This window comes from Euphorbia lathyris, chromosome 3, assembly GCF_963576675.1.
Source record: "Euphorbia lathyris chromosome 3, ddEupLath1.1, whole genome shotgun sequence".
In the NCBI taxonomy this organism is placed as follows: Eukaryota; Viridiplantae; Streptophyta; class Magnoliopsida; order Malpighiales; family Euphorbiaceae; genus Euphorbia; species Euphorbia lathyris.
This window is the reverse complement of record NC_088912.1, coordinates 71,440,127-71,457,882: the sequence shown is the minus strand read 5'-3', so window position 1 is coordinate 71,457,882 and position 17,756 is coordinate 71,440,127. Positions and strand designations below refer to the sequence as shown.

The following is a 17,756-nucleotide window of genomic DNA, read 5'->3' as shown; positions in this document are numbered from 1 at the left end:
TCATATTTATAACAAAATTTATGAAACAATGTTTTTAAACTTTTAAATCATATAATGGAAAAACAATTAAAAAATACAATTAAACAAGAATATCCAAACAAATAAACATAATTTACCAACGACCATACAACAATAGTCAGGGGCGTAGATAGGGGGTCTGGGGGGTCCGGGCCCCTGCGGCTGCCGGAACCACCTTGACCCTGGGTAGTTTCGTCTCCTGTCTCAATTTTTTTTTATTGAATGTTGAATTAGCCACCCCAAAATGGTCCATTACATATTAGACTTATCCAAAATTCAAAATTTCAATATCTTGAGCCTATTAGGTATTCCCTAAATCCAAATTTATAAAAATTTTGGCATGTTAGGCCTCTCTAAATCCAAATTTCTTATTTTTTTTGCCCTAAATCTAAATTTCTACTTTTTTTTTTTGCCTGTTAGGCCTCTTTAAATCCAAATTATTATTTTTTTGGACTGGTAGGCCCTCTGAAATCAATTTTTTTAATTTTTTTTACCTGTTCAGCTCTCCCTAAATCCAATTTTTTTTTTGACATATTAGGACTATTAAACAAAATCTAGCTTAATTTTGAGAAATTGTACATTAATTAAAATTTGGTTCTTGACCATTCAAATTATAACACGCATATACAACAACAACAACAAAGCCTTAGTCCCGAAATGATTCGGGGTCGGCTAACATGAACCATCATATAAAACCGTGAAATCAAAATTATAACACGCATATATACAAAAAAAAAAAATTGAGCAAGTTCGTTTTAGCAAAAAAAAAAAATTTGCGAACGTACTTGTAGAATCGGCCCCCCAACCGAATAATTATGTATTCGCCACTGACAATATTGAAGTAAATTATACTAAAACAAAGACTTTTTTTTAGGGAATAAACAAAGACTTTGTTGTTGTTGTTCAATTGCCGAATAATTTCTAATTTTTTTTTTTTTTTTTTTGCTTGTTAGACCTCCTTAAATCCAAATTATTAATTTTTTTAGGGTTGATAGACCTTCTAAAATCAAATTTTTTAATTTATTTTACAGAGCCCTCTCTAAATCCAATTTTTTTTACATGTTAAGCCTATTAAACGAAATCTAGCTTAATTTTGAGAAATTGTACATTAATACTTAAAAGTTGGTTCTTGACCATTAAAATTATAACACGTATATATACAAAATAAAAAAAAATAAAAAATGAGCAAGTTCGTTTTAGCAAAAAATAAAAAAATTTGCGAACGCACGTGTAAAATCGGCCCCCCAACTAAATAATTCTGTATTTTGATCACCGCCTAGAGTCTTGATTTAAGCACAATCTGAACCGATTCTGTATTTCGAACGCTTAGACAATCAAAATGACCATTTCTTCAACACTAACTTTTACATGTATAAATTTGGATATCATCTCTTCATATAATATTATCATTAATTTCCTTATAAGGGTGTTGATTAGAATCATTCAATGTAATTTTGAAATCATGTTTAATTATATAATGTCGACTTACTAGTAATTCAATCTCAACAATTACTAAAGAAGAAATTAAGGAGAGAGAGAGAGAGGTAAACATGAATAGAAGTTTGAATGATTTTTTAAACAACATTCAAGTCCAACTTCCCTACTGAGTTGGGTTCCTAGCTTATCACTGTTTCTCATACATTCATGGATGGAAATGGAAACATGAGCATCTATCAGACTAAGATTAAGATTACTCCTTGGAAGATTTGTTAATCAGCGATTTGTGAATGTGCGGGATAACCCCGCCTCCGGCAATAGTTCCTTTGATGAGGGTATCTAGCTCTTCATCCCCCCTAATCGCAAGCTGCAAATGCCTCGGTGTAATACGCTTCACCTTCAGATCCTTGCTTGCATTCCCAGCCAACTCCAACACTTCTGCAGTCAAATACTCCAGTATTGCTGCTGTATAAACTGCAGCTGTTGCTCCAACCCTTCCATTTGCAGAGACCCTCGTCTTTAATAGACGGTGCACTCGACCCACAGGAAACTGCACGATAGAATAACATTTATGCCAAAAAAAATCAGTAATGTAAAATCATGAAAAAAGGATTTGAACAAACCTGTCTCCAAGTGAATCTAAAAGCAGGAAGAAATGATATCCTATGCATTGATTTTTAATAAGTTAATGTGCAATCACTCTCCAATGTTCACACTTATTCATATGCTACTTTCCTCAACACGTACCCCCAAAATTCTTCCATTGCTTTGTACATCTAAACTACTGATGTTTGCTTAAAGTACAGTAACCAAAATCTAGTAAAGCATATCTCGGGTACAGAGCGTATTTCATATATATTGAGCATAGCATATGCAAATCGGTTCAGTATCTACAGCCTAAGCAACATCAGAAAAATGTGGATATGTACTAGAAAATATACAACTTCATCCATGATAACTCGTGCCTATGTTCGATAACATAAGTTACATAATACAGCTTGAAACTGCTAGAACAAGCAGTTATTTATTTTCAATCAATTACTTGATATTCTAAAAGTATCATGCTCCCAATCATAGTTTTCTCTTATGTAAGTTACAATCCCTGAACCAAATCCAAAATAAAAGTTTCTTGTGCCATCAAGGAAATTAGAGGTCGACTAGTACCCTCCTCCTTGAAATCTCTCATGTGAAATATATCTAATTCACTGATATTTCAATTAGATCTGTAAACTACTCTCGATCTCCTGAAATTTGCAAAATGGGTTCTGGACATGTTCATATTTCTTACATCAAGAGAGGCAAAAGTGATGTCACTACAACATCTTTCATTTTCTAAAATGAAGTTCTCAAAAATACTACCATAGCCTGTAGGGTTGAAATACTTCTCAAAATGGGCAAACTTAAGCGATTCTCAGATGCTAAAACTGGAATAACAAAGATTAAGAACTGAACCATGAATAATCAAATTAAATGTACTCCTTGAAGAAAAAATCAATAAAATTGCATTGCTTCCCAATTAAAGTTCCCTGAATTCAAATATAAACTCGTAAGAGAAGTAAAAGAAATGCAACAGAGAAGAAGACCTGGAGACCAGCGCGCGAGGAGCGAGAAACGGGCTTCTTCTTGTCCTTGTCCTTGTTGCTAACAGTGGATTTTCCGGTGGTCAAGCCTTTGGCTCCTTTGCCCGACATTTTCCCGCGCAAATTTTAGGGTTTCGAAAGGGAAGAAAATCGAAATCGAGAAAGAAAGAGAGGAGAGACGAGCAGACAAAGACTCGGAGAAAGAAATCGATCTAAACCACAAGAGGAGGTGTCTTTGTATAGGCGATTTGACAGAAATGCCCTTGCCTTGTGTTCGGAATTGCACGTGGATGTAATTTGGATAATGTAAGTTCTGTCTGTGTCTGTGTACGAGGAGGCCCTACTACTAAACACATAATTTGATTGCTTGCTACTACAATTAAGGCATAGTTACACCAATATTCACTTTTAATAAATAAATACAAGTTTTTATAACTTGTAAAATTAATTTTTATTTCGTCAGATCTCTACAAAATATATATTTTCTGTATTTTAATCCTAACTGTTTTGTTGACAAAAATAAAATAAAAAACTGCTTATATGATAATAGATGAATTTCTTGTGTTTTATTGATAAAAACCCAAAAACAATTTATATAACTGTAAAATAATATTCAAACTTGAATTATCATGTAATTTTCTCTACAATTTATCAATTTGACCCTCTAATTCAGTTTAACATATTTATTCTCCGACATTAACAATGGACTGATAGTTTTATTAACAGTGTATCACAGGCACTATTAAAAAAAACAAGGTAAAATGTTCAAAATTTACTCTGCATTCAAAATGTTACAATTTTATTATTAATGTTGTTAAGTAAGATGAATTTTTACTAGAAAATTTAATGAAGTATTTTTATAATTATTTGATGTCACACCGGATTTTCCAGTGTATTTTGCCAATTTATTTATACTATTTAGCAAAATTTTGTTATCAACTTATGTTATCGTACTTTTATGCGTTTGACTTTCTATTAGAGTTCGATCACTTGAAAAGAAAACAATGGTCAAAAAAGGGACCAAAGACCGGTAAACCCTCTCTGATACTAAAGTCAGTTGATAATTGGAGGGAATATCAAAGACTCAAATGAAATATATTCAAGTGATTAAGAATTAGATACCTGAAGTCTGGTAAGTTCTCCACTATTTATAGATGATCATAATTGTAACTTTGGACACATGGCAGCTTACGATAGGTTAATGGATTCTATCATTGCGTGCCAAAGTGATTATGTTTATGAGGAGTGTACATTTGGAATCCGGTGCTCTGATTGGTCCACGCGTCCTTCACAAATGCACCCTCCAGGTTGTCTTCGACAATATGAAGGTGATCGAAAGTCGCAGCTTTGGCCGATGTCGTCATCCCTTCTTTCTCTAAACAAGTCAGGGCCCATCCGAACTCTTTAAGTTATATTGGGCCTCCTTGAGGTCATCCCAAATAACTTAATACAGTAACGGATGTCCCCCCCCCCTCCTCATCCAGTAACATTAAGAAAATGTCTTTTAGGCTTTTTCAGAAATGACGTGTGGCATGCCATATTGATTATGACATCATCAACAATTATTACCCTGCCGTCAAATTAAAGATATCGAAATGATGAAAAACGTTTTCTTTTACGTTTTCAAAGATAAACATTTGAACTACTCTCTCTCCTTTTTGCGATTTGTATAAATCTTCTGAAATCAGACCAGGGATCCTCTTCTTCAATCTCTTACCATTTTCGTCTTCTCTAAAACTTGTAAGTTATTTGCTTCTTTTTCTTACTTTTAATTTATTTTCTTTTTTGGAATGGTCTCTTCTTCCAAATATGGAACTAAGAAAATTCGTCGGTCACTTTAACATGAACCTGAACCTTCACCTGAGCTTTTGGAAATTTCCATTGAAGAGTTTGAATCTCCTTCTCCCTCTCTCCAAAACCAAGCCATTGAAATGACTGAGAACCTTGAGGATGAAAATTCCCCATAAGAGAAAAAAGCCAAACCTAAAAAATCCAACCCTAGAGTTTTTTATCAGCCTTTCACCATCACTAAAACTCGATTAAAATCCCTTTCAGACGTTTACCCTTAGTTAAAGGAATTTTCTCTAACTATGCCCGAAGGTAATGATAGAGTACATCTCCCTCCTCCTCTTCAAAGATGGGTATGTTTACTTTGTTCCTTGAGTGGGAGATGGAGTTTCCCCTACCTCCGGGCATCCTGGCCGTTGTCAATGAGTTCAATCTTTGCCCTTGCCAGATTTCTCCGAATACCTGGCTGGAACTTCTTACCTTTAACAAACTTTTGTAATGATCTAGCCATCGAACTCTCCAGACCCTTGTTTCGGCGTTTCTGGTGTCCCATTAGGAAATCCAAAAAAGATTTCGTCTACTGGGTTTGTCCGAAGAAAATGCTAAATTTCTTGACAAACAAAATCCAGAGTGTAAAAAATTTCAAACCAAAATGGTTCTGGATAGAGCCGAATGGCACAGACCCAAGCCATACCTACGTCCCCAGGGGCTTTCCTTTTGCCAGAAAATGGAACGAATAACCGAAAGAGCCCCACACTTGGAAACCTACACAAGTTTTGTCTCTGAAAGAAGAAGTCAGGGTGCACCGAAGCATTATGGAAAATATAGGATAAAGAGTGGATACAGTTTGAGCCTAAATCAAAGTACACACCATTCGACTGGTTATTGGAAAAGATTTTGTGAGTTGAAGGTGTCGAGCAAGATGCGAAATCTCATGTGGAACGCATGTAAAGGTTATGTTCTTCGCAACTCATTTGGTAGTTTTATGGTAACAAGGAATAGTACCATCTCTTGTCATGTGCACCATTTACTTGCCGATGGTCTTAACATGAGGGAAGTCCTTATTTGGTTAAAAAAATCATGGCCTCAACAATGTCATTATCGAAACAGACTCAGAACTCCTAATAAATACTTTACATTGTCAATATGTGTCTGTTTCTAGTTTTGGAGTGATTGTATCTTATTGTAAATCCATATTGTTGGATCTTAAGAACAGTAATGTATCTTTTATCAATCGGTCTGCAATCAATGTTGTTGATATGTTAGCCAAAGCGACTTGTTCTATGTCAAATTCGTCTGCGAACAATGTTAAACAAAAAATTGGGGTTGTGCTTTGCAATAGTGAAGGTCAGTTCTGTGGTGCGTTTTCTAAACTTCTCTCAAGCAATTGTCAAGTCATAGATGGAGAAGCAGTTGGTATAAGAGACGCGTTGAGTTGGTTAAAAATAAAGGTTTGGAAAGATATGAGATTGAATCGAATGTTGCTACAATAGTTGATCTTAGAGAATGACCTTCTAGGTCTACTTATGACTTTATATTAAAAAAAAGTGCAAATCTCTGTTAAATTCAATTAAATGACATTAGTATCAATTTCGTTAGCCGTTCTGTGAATAGTGTAGTCCATGAGCTTGGGCTGCGTACTCTATGTCAGAAACTGATGGAATGGTTCTTAAAACCTCCTGATTTTATTTGTTCTATATTGTATTCAAACTTTTATTAATGAATTTTTTTTTGTTTGAAAAAAAATTAATAATTTTATTAGTTTAATATATTCAAAATTATAACTTAATATAATTGTATTAATATAATTGTAGATAAGTTTTCAAAAGAATATATATTTTTTTTCATATAAACAACAAATCAAATAGCGTAATATTTACCAAAAAAAAAAAAGAATGAATTGGCACAATGATTTTATTAATATTATCAGAATCGGACCGGATCGGACCGCACATCAAACCGGATTTATAATTGGGTCACGGGTCAGTTAATCCTATCGGATGGCTCGGATTGGTCGGACCGGATGATATAATAAATAAATAAATAATATTCATATATATAATTAATTTAGAATTCAGTTCTATTTAGTATAATAATATCTAATGAATATAAGTAATATGTAATAAGTTACGTGGGCTTTAAAATTATTTGGGCTAATATATCTAACTAACCCATCAGTCTTTTAAGGTAAGACCCATCTCTACCATAAACCTAATTTATCCTTCATCTACTTCACATCTTATTTCACCGCCTCCCTCGTTTTCTCCCTCTTTCTCTTTCTCATCCACCGCCTCTCTCTTTCTATATCTCTCTCTCTGCTATAGAGTAAGTTAAGAAATTCGATGATCAGATTTACGTTTCTTACTATCCTTTCAATTATTCCTTCGGAAGCTAGCATCACTTGGTTGAATCTGATTTTTTTTCAGGCCCTTCTATTACTATCATCGTTATTATTTAATATTTTCTAAGCAATTGCACTAAACCGGAGTTGCAGCGGCGGTTCAACTCTGGTCCACACTGGGTTTTGTAGCATCTATCAAACCAGTCAAGCTCGGACCGGATTTCTTACCGGTTTCCGATCCGACCGATGCGAACCTGATAACATTGGATTTTATAATAAGAAACTGAACATTGGTATTGTCTTCAACTAACCATTAGCCATCATAATATTTTATATTATAACTCATATACTAGTAATACTATATAAATAATTTCTTGAATTTATTTGTAACTAATTATTATTATTAGTGTTTTTTAATTGTTATCAACAAATTTGATATTGATTATCATTTCAACCATTATAGAAGTAAGTAGTATTAAGATAATGTTTCCAGATTAAATCAAATAAAAGAAATAAATATTATTTTATTTCGGCTCTGATTTTGATTCCGCTTCTAGTGTTTAAACCGAACGCTCCTTAAGATGAACATACATTTTCTCAATGAGGGGAAATTAGAGAAATTAGGAGCTTGATTTCTCATAGATTGCGAAACTAATTAACTTTTCGAAAATGGTTGAGTGACTACATAAATATTTGTCCTTATTATTCAATAATACAATATTCATAAATGATAAAGAAGTTGGGCCCGCAGACTTGAGAAGCTCAAGAGGCCTTTCAGAACCTCCATTCAAAGGAATAGATCGACTAAAGCCAGGTCCATCAGGCTGTGTATTATACAAAGGCACTTTAATCTTCAAACCCTTTGAAAAATCTCTATAAATAAGTAAGTCATGCCACTTGGTAAGGATCCCTCTAGAACTCTCTGCTTACTTCTTGCTTAATCTTTTTATCGTCTGTTTACTTGACCGTTGGAATGTTCACAAAGACCGTTCTTGGCGTATGAGGAGAATCAACGAAGAGTATTTTGTCCAAAAATCTCATAACCTTATTAATAAATTTTATAAATACAAAAAATATTAATTAAATTAAAGTAAAAAAATAAAATAAAATGTTATATGTTGTGTGAGACCAATCAAAATAATGTGTAATTGTCCAATCACTACAGAAAATTTTTTGCTGGTGTTTTTTAGTTGGAGTGTGTGCTTTTTTTTGGCTTAATGCATATTTACACCCTTGAACTTGGCACGTTTTGCCTATTGGCACCCTGAACTTTTAAAATAACCTATCACACACCTATAGTTGGCTTTAAAAACCTATTACACACCTATAGTTTGCTCATTCGGACCTCCTACACACAAAATCATTGATATTTCGTCTTTAACGAACGAGGTGGTATACGTGTTATAGAAAAAAAAGAAAACGCGTGAGTTCATTCGGTATGTCACCTCATCCATCAAAGACGAAAGATCAACGATTTTGTGTGTAGGAGGTCCGAATGAGCCAATTATAGATGTGTGATAGGTTTTTAAAGCCAACAATAGGTATGCGATAGGTTTTTAACTCCAACTATAGGTGTGTGATAGGTTATTTTAAAAGTTCAGTATGCCATTAGGTAAAACTTGCCAAGTTTAGGTGTGTATATATGCATTAAGCCTTTTTTTTTTGTAATGACATGATTAGAAAGTTGAAAACCCTCAAACCATTATAAATGCTCTTAGAATGTCCTCTTTCTATTTGAGGAGTGTTTGTTCCAATAAGAGGACTCCACGAGTATCACTTTTCTTTGATTGTGTTTACATTGGACTCCTCTAGATACATGCCTAGTGAGCCTTGTTTCTTATTAATCATCTCAATCTGAGATGGCGCAGCTAAGGAACATTCGGACAATCATATGTTAGTCGTTGTCCATAATTTTGACATATAACCTAGTGATACATGACCGTTCTTTGGCCGCTATGTGAATTCCTGCTATGTGATATTGTGGCATTCGAGTATATTTATATCGGTCATTATCTTGATCCTTAACATACCGTCAGAAAACATTTGAGTAACCTCTTACTTAGTTCTTGTTTGAAACTTACTGGACATTTCCCAATATCTAAAAAGTTTCAAGGAGATAATATCAGTTTTATAATTTATTTAATTAGTTGATTAAATTAACATGAGGATAAAGTTCAAGTCAACAGCAACATCAACAGTTTTGAATTCAGTAATATCATCTAATTAATATATTCAAAATTACATTTGCAACTCGATTTGTGCTTATTAGAACTAATGTTTCGCTGCTAAAAAATCTCTCATAAGATTTTAAACTGATTTTGTTTAAACAAATTGTAAGAGTATCAAATAATTTGAACTGAGATAAACCTTTTTGAACTTGGATACAAGATTTATCCGCATCCATGAAAAGACAATAACATAGCCCTTATGTACGGATCTATGAAATGAAGTACTTTTTTTAAGGTAAACCAAAAACATTTCTTACACATAATCAACCTACCTACACTATATGATATCATTCACTCTTTACATGTTCTGCTATATTTACCATTAAAAACCTTAGAATAAAATGGAACTCAATTACAAAACGTTAATTTTAAAAAAAAAAAAAAAAAAAAAAAGTGAAGTCCATTCTTATTTCAGCAGAATCATCAAAAAGACACATGCTCATGCCTATACCTTCTTCGCACTAAGCAGAGAGCTGAAAATCAAAACCCTACACCAATTTAAAGCCCTTACTCAGACATCTATAGCCTTTTCAGCAGTTTTCCCTTCTTTACTTATATGAATACCTTCCACCTTATGGGCAAGATCATCAGTTGATGTTTTCAATTTTCCACTTGCCCCATTTTCGGCAACTGCATCATTTTCATCGCTATTTGTAGGCCCTGTCTGCCATATTCTGATGGTTCCGTCTTCAGATCCTGAAGCATAAGATTCTCCTCCAGGTGAAAATCGCACACAGTGAACCGGACCATGGTGACCTTTGTTGCATCCTATCCAAGAGAATGAGAAACCTCGAATATCAGCATATTTAATAATACATCACACTTCTTACAAACCAACAATTTATTTGAAGCGTCAGCAGAACAAGGCCTCCGAATAATCACAGTTACTTTGACAAGAATAAGAAAATCAAGGATAGCTTTCAATTTGATGGTAAGAACGCATCAATACTCTCATAGAGAATACTCTTGAAATTTGTTGCCGGATATGATCTATATTCATTTCGAAAAGATAAAAACACTATGAACCAAGTTCTCTACTTGCATCTTCCTTATTTACTAAAAAGGATAACCAGTTCAGAATAACATACCGATCTCTTCTCCTGTATGGAAATCAAGTATATGGATCCACATGTCTTCTCCACCAGCAACAAATTTATTTCCAAATTTTGGTTCCAACGAAGCTGATTCCACATTGCATGACATATTGTAGCTTTTCACTACTCCAAAACTGGAAATAAATACAATTTTTAGTCAATGCCCTACAAAATCACAAAGATTTATAGATATATTCAAATTCAACTTACTGATTTGCATCCCAAAACTTAACCGTTGAACCATCAGCTGTCGTAATGTAGCGACCGTCCTGACTCACTTCAGCACTTGTTACAGGTGACCTAGTCTCAAGTGTTTGAACAATTTTTCCACTTCTTATGTCCCATAATCTGGAAGAGTTGCAATAAATTAAAAACAAAAACTGCCACAATAAAGGTTTCTAAACAGAAAAGAAAACTATTTCTGACATTGATTAGGGCAAATATTTGAGAAGACAATGATATTGTTTTACCTTTGTGCATGATAACTGAAGAAGCAGTAACGAGGGCAGACAAGACAATAGTACACAACTCAAATAGTCAACATAACATCCTTGATATAGCTCAAACAGATGCCAAATTATTTAAATTCTCCGGATGAGGAAATAATCAGTACCGCCCATCAACATCTTGTTTGGTACTAGAGACCTAAGTAGTCATTATTGTGAAGCCAGTGCCACGCTTCTAAAATTGGGCATGAAAACTGATCTGATTTGTTTAAGGGTGATTCTGGGGATAACAATTTATATGAAGTATCCCATCAACACAATTTAGTTGGCATAAAAACCAGCCACGCTTTGACTACTATTTGCCTAACCACCAAATTTGGCTAGGTGGTAGCTGATATGAGATCTTTCATTCGACCACTAAAAATATATTTATTTGCTCCACTCCAGGGAAATTTAGCCGCCTATAATCTATTATTCTTTTAGGTCCAAAAAGCCAGCCTTTTACTAGTTATTCTATAAATGGTTTCAGGACAGCTTCTCACAAGGTCCAACTGAAGAGGCAAAGAGAACCAGATTTTATATAAAATGTAGAGTTTGAGATTGTTTGATGTCCAAGAAATAACTAGTGCATGGTCATAAACAACCATTATCAAAATACAGAACTACAAACCCAAGGTAGAATAATGCAAAGTTGACTACAGCAATTACATCTGAATTGTTCTTTCTGTAATTCGTACCTCACACCACCTATATCAGTGCAAGAACTTAATATGGTCTGGTCACTGTGAAGCCATGCAACAGTTCTAACTGAACCAGGTGAACTGTCAACTTCTCTTGGGGGAGCATCTGGACGATTCAAGTCAAATATACGAAGAATCTTCTCCATTCCACCTGTAAGTAGAAGGTGTGTATCCTGCACAAGGGGAAAAACTATATACAGCTTGCACACACTCAGACTAGAGAAAAGGCAACAAGTCATACTATTAACTGAAAAAGAGGAATTCCATAAGCATATAGATGCAAGCATGTGCACCAATATTGGATGAAATATCCATAAAATTACATAGGTTTTTTTTTTTTGTTGTTGTCAATCATGTACTTAATCTGCAACCTAAAAATGGTTTAAAACCACAAATATTGCGCAGCAACTGAAAATACAGCGAAGGAAAAGTCTCAACAAACAAGCCAAGTCAGAACAAGCTTTTATAAGTGAGCCAGGAACACCCTACTATAGTTATCAGGAAAGAATCATAGTCTCCTATATGGTACTCATGAAAACTTGTTCATGAGAAGCACAAAATATATTACTTCCATTATATTCTAAAGAATGTTTGCTTGGATGGTTCAGATTATTACAGGACACTTGTAGACAATCAATAGAATAAAATTTGACTATCACTATCTGAACAATCTAGAATTTGAGGGCAAATTCTCTTTTAGCTTTTCGATACCATCATTTGATGATTCTTGTTGCTTCAATTTATCCATTTGATACTAAATAGTTTTGTGGTTGAATGTAAATGAAGTATAACTAACTAATGGGCATCTAGAGCTACAAATGTCCATGCATGCTGTGGGGTGAGGGGTGTGATCCTATGATAAAAAGTTCCCTGTCTCTATCCTTAAGTCAAGAAGAACAAAATTATATAATCTCGTCAATAGAGTGTAATAGAAAATAAACCATACCTCTGAAAATGCACATGCTCGGACAATGTGCTTGTGTTCGAAAGAGTGTAACTCATCTCCCGTCAATGCATCCCACAATTTTCTGAAACATAAAAATAGAATATTTTATTCTACAGCTTATAACTTCCATAAAATGGTTGGTCCAGCATTATCACTGTTGCTATTATGTACAAAAACAAGCTTATTTGTGTGTGAGTATGTGAGAGAGGGATAGAGGTATTAGAGTCTTAAAGAGGAAAGTGTAATTACATACGCAGTAAAATCTGCAGAGGCAGATGCTGCTCGTAATGCACTAGTATCTAAACAGCAGCTCCACACTGCACCTTTATGCCCTTCAAAGGTTCCAATCCAATCACCAGTCTCCCCATTTCTCAACATTGGGCTAGAATCTGAATTTCAAAAGCAATATAGTTAAAGCTGAGAACTGAAAAATATCTCATTAAAACATATGAAACGCAGCTAGGAAAAGATCTTCCTGTCAAGTGCAGAGGTTAAACATACATTTTAAGGTATGAAATACTAATAGAAAATGCAATGTAAGCTCCTATGAACACCAACTCATGGAGGAAAAAAAAATAACATTAGGAAGATGGCATAGTAGATAGGAGTAGAATATAAAAAAAATTTCGGTTATCTTTTGAAAACCGAGAAACTGATTTCATCTATAAACAAACCTGAAAATATCGAAGAAGGAAAATTTACACTTAAGACCACTAAGCAGCAACTCAAACAAAAAAGGATACATATATATAATTTAGAGAGCGGGTAACAAATGTTCAGGGAAATGGATAACTAGTGACAGTGAGACAACTGCACTGTTAAGTACCAAGATCGAAATATTTCAATTTGATTACTTGAAAGCAATCAGTAATTTCCGGGTTCAAGTTTACAGTTAACAAAGTAAACATGCAAAATTACTTGAAAAGTCCAATATAAACTTGTACAGATACTGAAATGACATGAAGGAACTTAAATAGAGAACACAACCAATTGATTACTTAAATAACTAATTAATATCCAAATTCAAAGCTAATAAAACAGAGTGAATTAAATAATCCAAACCAGAATTCGCATTGTGGATAAAAAAAAAATGATCTCTTGATGCCAGTCTAAAATTCAATTAGTTGGAAGAAACCAAAGCCACAGTACAAAAGGTAACAAAACATGAGATCACACGTTTAACGATAAGATCACCATTACGATATATTAATATAGCGAAACTATCAACAGAAAGCAAACCAGAACCTTGCCAGAAGATTATCAAATGACTGTTCAGAAAATAAATAAAAACTACTGTAGTGGAATACAATCTCCCAGTGAAACTAAAACCGAATGACTACACAAACAAAGACGATGTAATCAAATGTGCAATTGACTCCAAATATTGAGCCAAAACCTATATAGTTTAACAGAAACACGATAAAAAAAAAAAATATTAGCTTACCTTTACTGGCACTGATGAGAAAAAATCCATCAGGAGTAACAGGACTGTAGCACAAATCCACAACAGGACGCGAATGCCCGTGGCAAACTAAAGGCACTGTCACCTTCTTCTTGTCCATGTCCGTCACTCAATGAACAACTACAAATTCAATGGAGCCCAGAAACAAAAGAAACCCTAACAGATCAGTCAAAAACTGAACGGATTTAACTTGTGGTTGTTAGTTTTTGCCTTTCAGAACAAAATACTTATACAATATCCAATTTACATTTTCCCGCCCAAGGGTTTCTAAAGGGAAGAAAAGCAAAAATGAAAGGAATGGCGGCGAACGGGAGCAAGGGAGAGAGGACGAGCAGCCAGAACTCCGAGAAGGAAATCTCGATCCGAAGCCCAGGTGTGCCTTTATACTGGCAGTTGACTGAAATACCCTTGTTTTTTGTTCAGAATAGCTGCTCGACAGTATCAAGGAAGGGGATGTAAATGTATAAATTTGTTTTTTTGTTTTTTAAGTGAATTTTCCTTAATAGTTTTGTTTGCAGTACAAATTTATTGTTGAAGTAGTAGATTATAAAATTTTATCATCTAATAATATTTTTTTTGAAGTATTCATCTACTAATATTTTTAAGTAATATAATAATATCAATTTTATTTATGTATAAAAAAAATTGAACACGAATATAATAATTAATTATTATTTGATGTGTAAAAAGTTCATCTCCATTTTCTTTCCTCTTCTCTTTTTTTCTTTCATTTTTTCCTTACTTTTCTCCTAACTCCTTTCTAACCGGATCTATCCCGAGGAGGAAGAAGGAAGTTTGTCTTCCTTCTTCCTCCTCCCATCTATATTTTAGATTTGCATCTTCTTAGTTTTGTAACTTTAGTTGGTTTGAAATCTATTACTTTTTTAAAGTTCTTTTCGTCAGATCTACATCTGCTAGCCATACTTCTATCTTTTATCCTTGTTTCGGTTTTAGCACAAGCGAAAAAGATTTATCTTATCCGTAGATCTATAGATCTGCGTGGTTGCACAATAGAAATGGACTCAGATCCGAATGTCCGGAGGAGTTTGAAGGATGAAGAACGGATTGCAGCAGTATTTCAACGAGATTCGACTTTCAAGGAGTATATGGTTTCTAGTTTCTTTGTATTGTTTCTACCTTTAATGGTTTTTATTGCTCATTGTAGTCTTTTTTCTTCCTGTAATGGATCTTGTACTGGCACTAGCCTGTATGGGTATGAGGTTTTATTCCTCATTTTTTATGTATCTGTATCTCTGAACTTCCTTATCTAATGAAATGATACCTACTATTTTATCAAAAAAAAAATTATTATTTGATGTGTTTTTTTTTTTTTTTTGTTGAAACAAAGTAGAAACTCATTGGTTGATCAAATCGGACGCGATAATTCCCTGCAGCCAAACCGGAGCAGAAAATGACACAAAATCGCTAGCATTGGACAGGCATGTCGTGCAACGACGTGGGTCCCCCTGTTCGCTAGACGCGGAGAAAAAGACATTGTAAAGTCATGTCGACTACTTAAGATAAGCTTACAGTCCTGAATAATTGAACCAAAAACAGAAAAATCTAACGTATCAGAATTGATGCTATTAACCACAAGCAAAGAGTCACTTTCAAAGCAAACATTTATACAATTCAGATAAACACACCAAAACAGTGCTTCACGGAGGGCGAGCACTTCAGCCTCCCTGATGTCGGTGATGAACGGGAACAGACGGCTTCGACAAGCCATCAAGGATCCGTCGGAGGAACGGAGCAAGGCTCTTATCCCGCTACGGACCTCATTTCTAAAATAAGACGCATCACAGTTGAAATTTTTTGGTTACAGACGGGGGCTGAATCCACCGCCTTTCACGTGTCTGAACCGCAACAGCAGTCGGGCCATGGGTTTGGGAGGAAGTAGCAGTATCGTACATGTCCTCTGGTTGCAGTGATGCGTTTTCTGGCGATGATAGATTACGGACAGCAGCATCCAGATGCGGTAGGGGAGTGATGACGCCAGGAGACCGTCGAGCCACGGAGGGACCCGCGTCGGAGAATGGGGGCCGAGATAGGCCAGTAGCAGATGGCCCCGTCAGCAAGGAATCAGCAGCAGTGTTAGCAATTGGTATAGACGGAGCCGTCGTCGGAGGCTCGTGTGCAGGCCGGATCTGTTCATTACGGACAGCAGCCTACCGCACACCATTTTCTTCAGAAGTGCCACGCAGTAAAGGGGGGAGCCGGAGCTTTAGTTTTTGCAAGGCGCCAAGCAGTAAGGTAGTTGGATGATAAGGAGATCGCCACTTCTGGTAGTTGAAATTTGCTTTCCCAGACAAGTTGGTTTCTTTGGTTCCAAATCACCCAAAGAGTCATCGCCACCTTGGTTAGGTCCACTTCGTTGATAGACACCAAAACCTGCAAAATAGAACTCATTAGATAATCTGATATCTCTGAGTCTACTAGACAGCAGGGGTCTCAGTTGGTCAGGAAAAGATGGAGTTTTGTATGTATGTAAAGGTTTTGATGTGATTCTGAAAGGTGTGAAGCATGGTAATTTGTATTTCTTGCAAGGTTCCACTGTTACAGGTTCAGTTGATGTTGCATCGTCAGAGATTCACCACGAAGATATGACAAAGCTATGACATATGAGACTTGGTCATATGGGTGAAAAAGGGATGCAGATTCTATCAAATGATGATCTTCTTGGTGGTCATAAGGTTAAGAGTATGGAGTTTTATGAACATTATGTCTTTGGGAAACTACATCGCAACAAGTTTCCCAAGGCTATTCACATAACAAAAGGCGCACTTGATTACATCCACTCTGATTGTTGGGGTCCATCTCGAGTTGAGTCTTTGGGAGGTGACATGTATTTTGTGTCTATGATTGATGATTATTCAAGGATGACTTGGGTCATCATGATGAAGCATAAAAATGAAGCTTTCAAGCATTTCAAGCAGTGGAAAGCATTGGTGGAAAACCAAACAGGATAGAAGATAAAGAGGCTGCGAACTGATAATGGTCTGGAATTCTGCTCGTTTGAGTTTGACCAGTTCTGTAAGGATGAAGGGATTGCTCAGCATCACACGGTCAGGAATACACCGCAATAGAATGGTGTAGCTGAATGAATGAACCAGACATTACTAGAGAGGGCGAGGTGCATGCTCTCTAATGTTGGGTTAGATAGAAGATTATGGGTTGAAGCGGTGAACACAATATGTTATCTGATTAACCACGGACAACACATCGGCATACAACTCAAGACGCCTACAGAAATATGGTCAGGAAAGGTTATTGATTACTCAAATTTGAAAGGTTTTGGATGCACAATTTACTATCATGTTAATGAGGGTAAGCTAGAGCCAAAAGCCAAGAAGGGAGTGTTCGTAGGCTATGGAGATGGAGTTAAAGGCTTCAGGATCTGGTCACCATCAGAGAAAATGGTCATTCTGAGCAGAAATGTAGTCTTTGACGAAAAATCTCTGCTTAGACCCATTGTGAAGTCTACAACTGCAACAGAAACTGATAGCATTTATAAACAGGTGGAGCTTCAGGTCATACAGAGTGAGAGTGGCTTGAAGGAACAAGAGTTAGAATCAGAAATAGAGCTACTAGAATCTACACCATCATTTTCTCAACCATTTGAAGCTACACATCGTAGCTTAGCTCAAGATCGACCAATGAGAGTTGGAGTTGGGCC

General features: G+C 35.4%; 2 protein-coding genes across 2 annotated transcripts; both read right to left on the bottom strand.

The window, feature by feature from the left end:
- Positions 1 to 1,563: 1,563 nt before the first annotated feature.
- Positions 1,564 to 3,243, bottom strand: LOC136224541 (probable histone H2A variant 3). The gene is made up of 2 exons (XM_066012902.1): positions 3,039 to 3,243; positions 1,564 to 2,005 (listed from the first exon to the last, which is right to left on the bottom strand). The coding sequence occupies exons 1-2, from the start codon at positions 3,144 to 3,146 to the stop codon at positions 1,709 to 1,711; spliced, it is 405 nt and encodes a 134-aa protein (XP_065868974.1). The 5' UTR covers positions 3,147 to 3,243; the 3' UTR covers positions 1,564 to 1,708.
- A 6,359-nt stretch (positions 3,244 to 9,602) lies between these two features.
- On the bottom strand, positions 9,603 to 14,484 carry LOC136223209 (uncharacterized). The gene is made up of 7 exons (XM_066011093.1): positions 14,063 to 14,484; positions 12,872 to 13,007; positions 12,619 to 12,700; positions 11,670 to 11,845; positions 10,697 to 10,834; positions 10,481 to 10,620; positions 9,603 to 10,160 (listed from the first exon to the last, which is right to left on the bottom strand). The coding sequence occupies exons 1-7, from the start codon at positions 14,178 to 14,180 to the stop codon at positions 9,904 to 9,906; spliced, it is 1,047 nt and encodes a 348-aa protein (XP_065867165.1). The 5' UTR covers positions 14,181 to 14,484; the 3' UTR covers positions 9,603 to 9,903.
- Between the last annotated feature and the right edge of the window lie 3,272 nt (positions 14,485 to 17,756).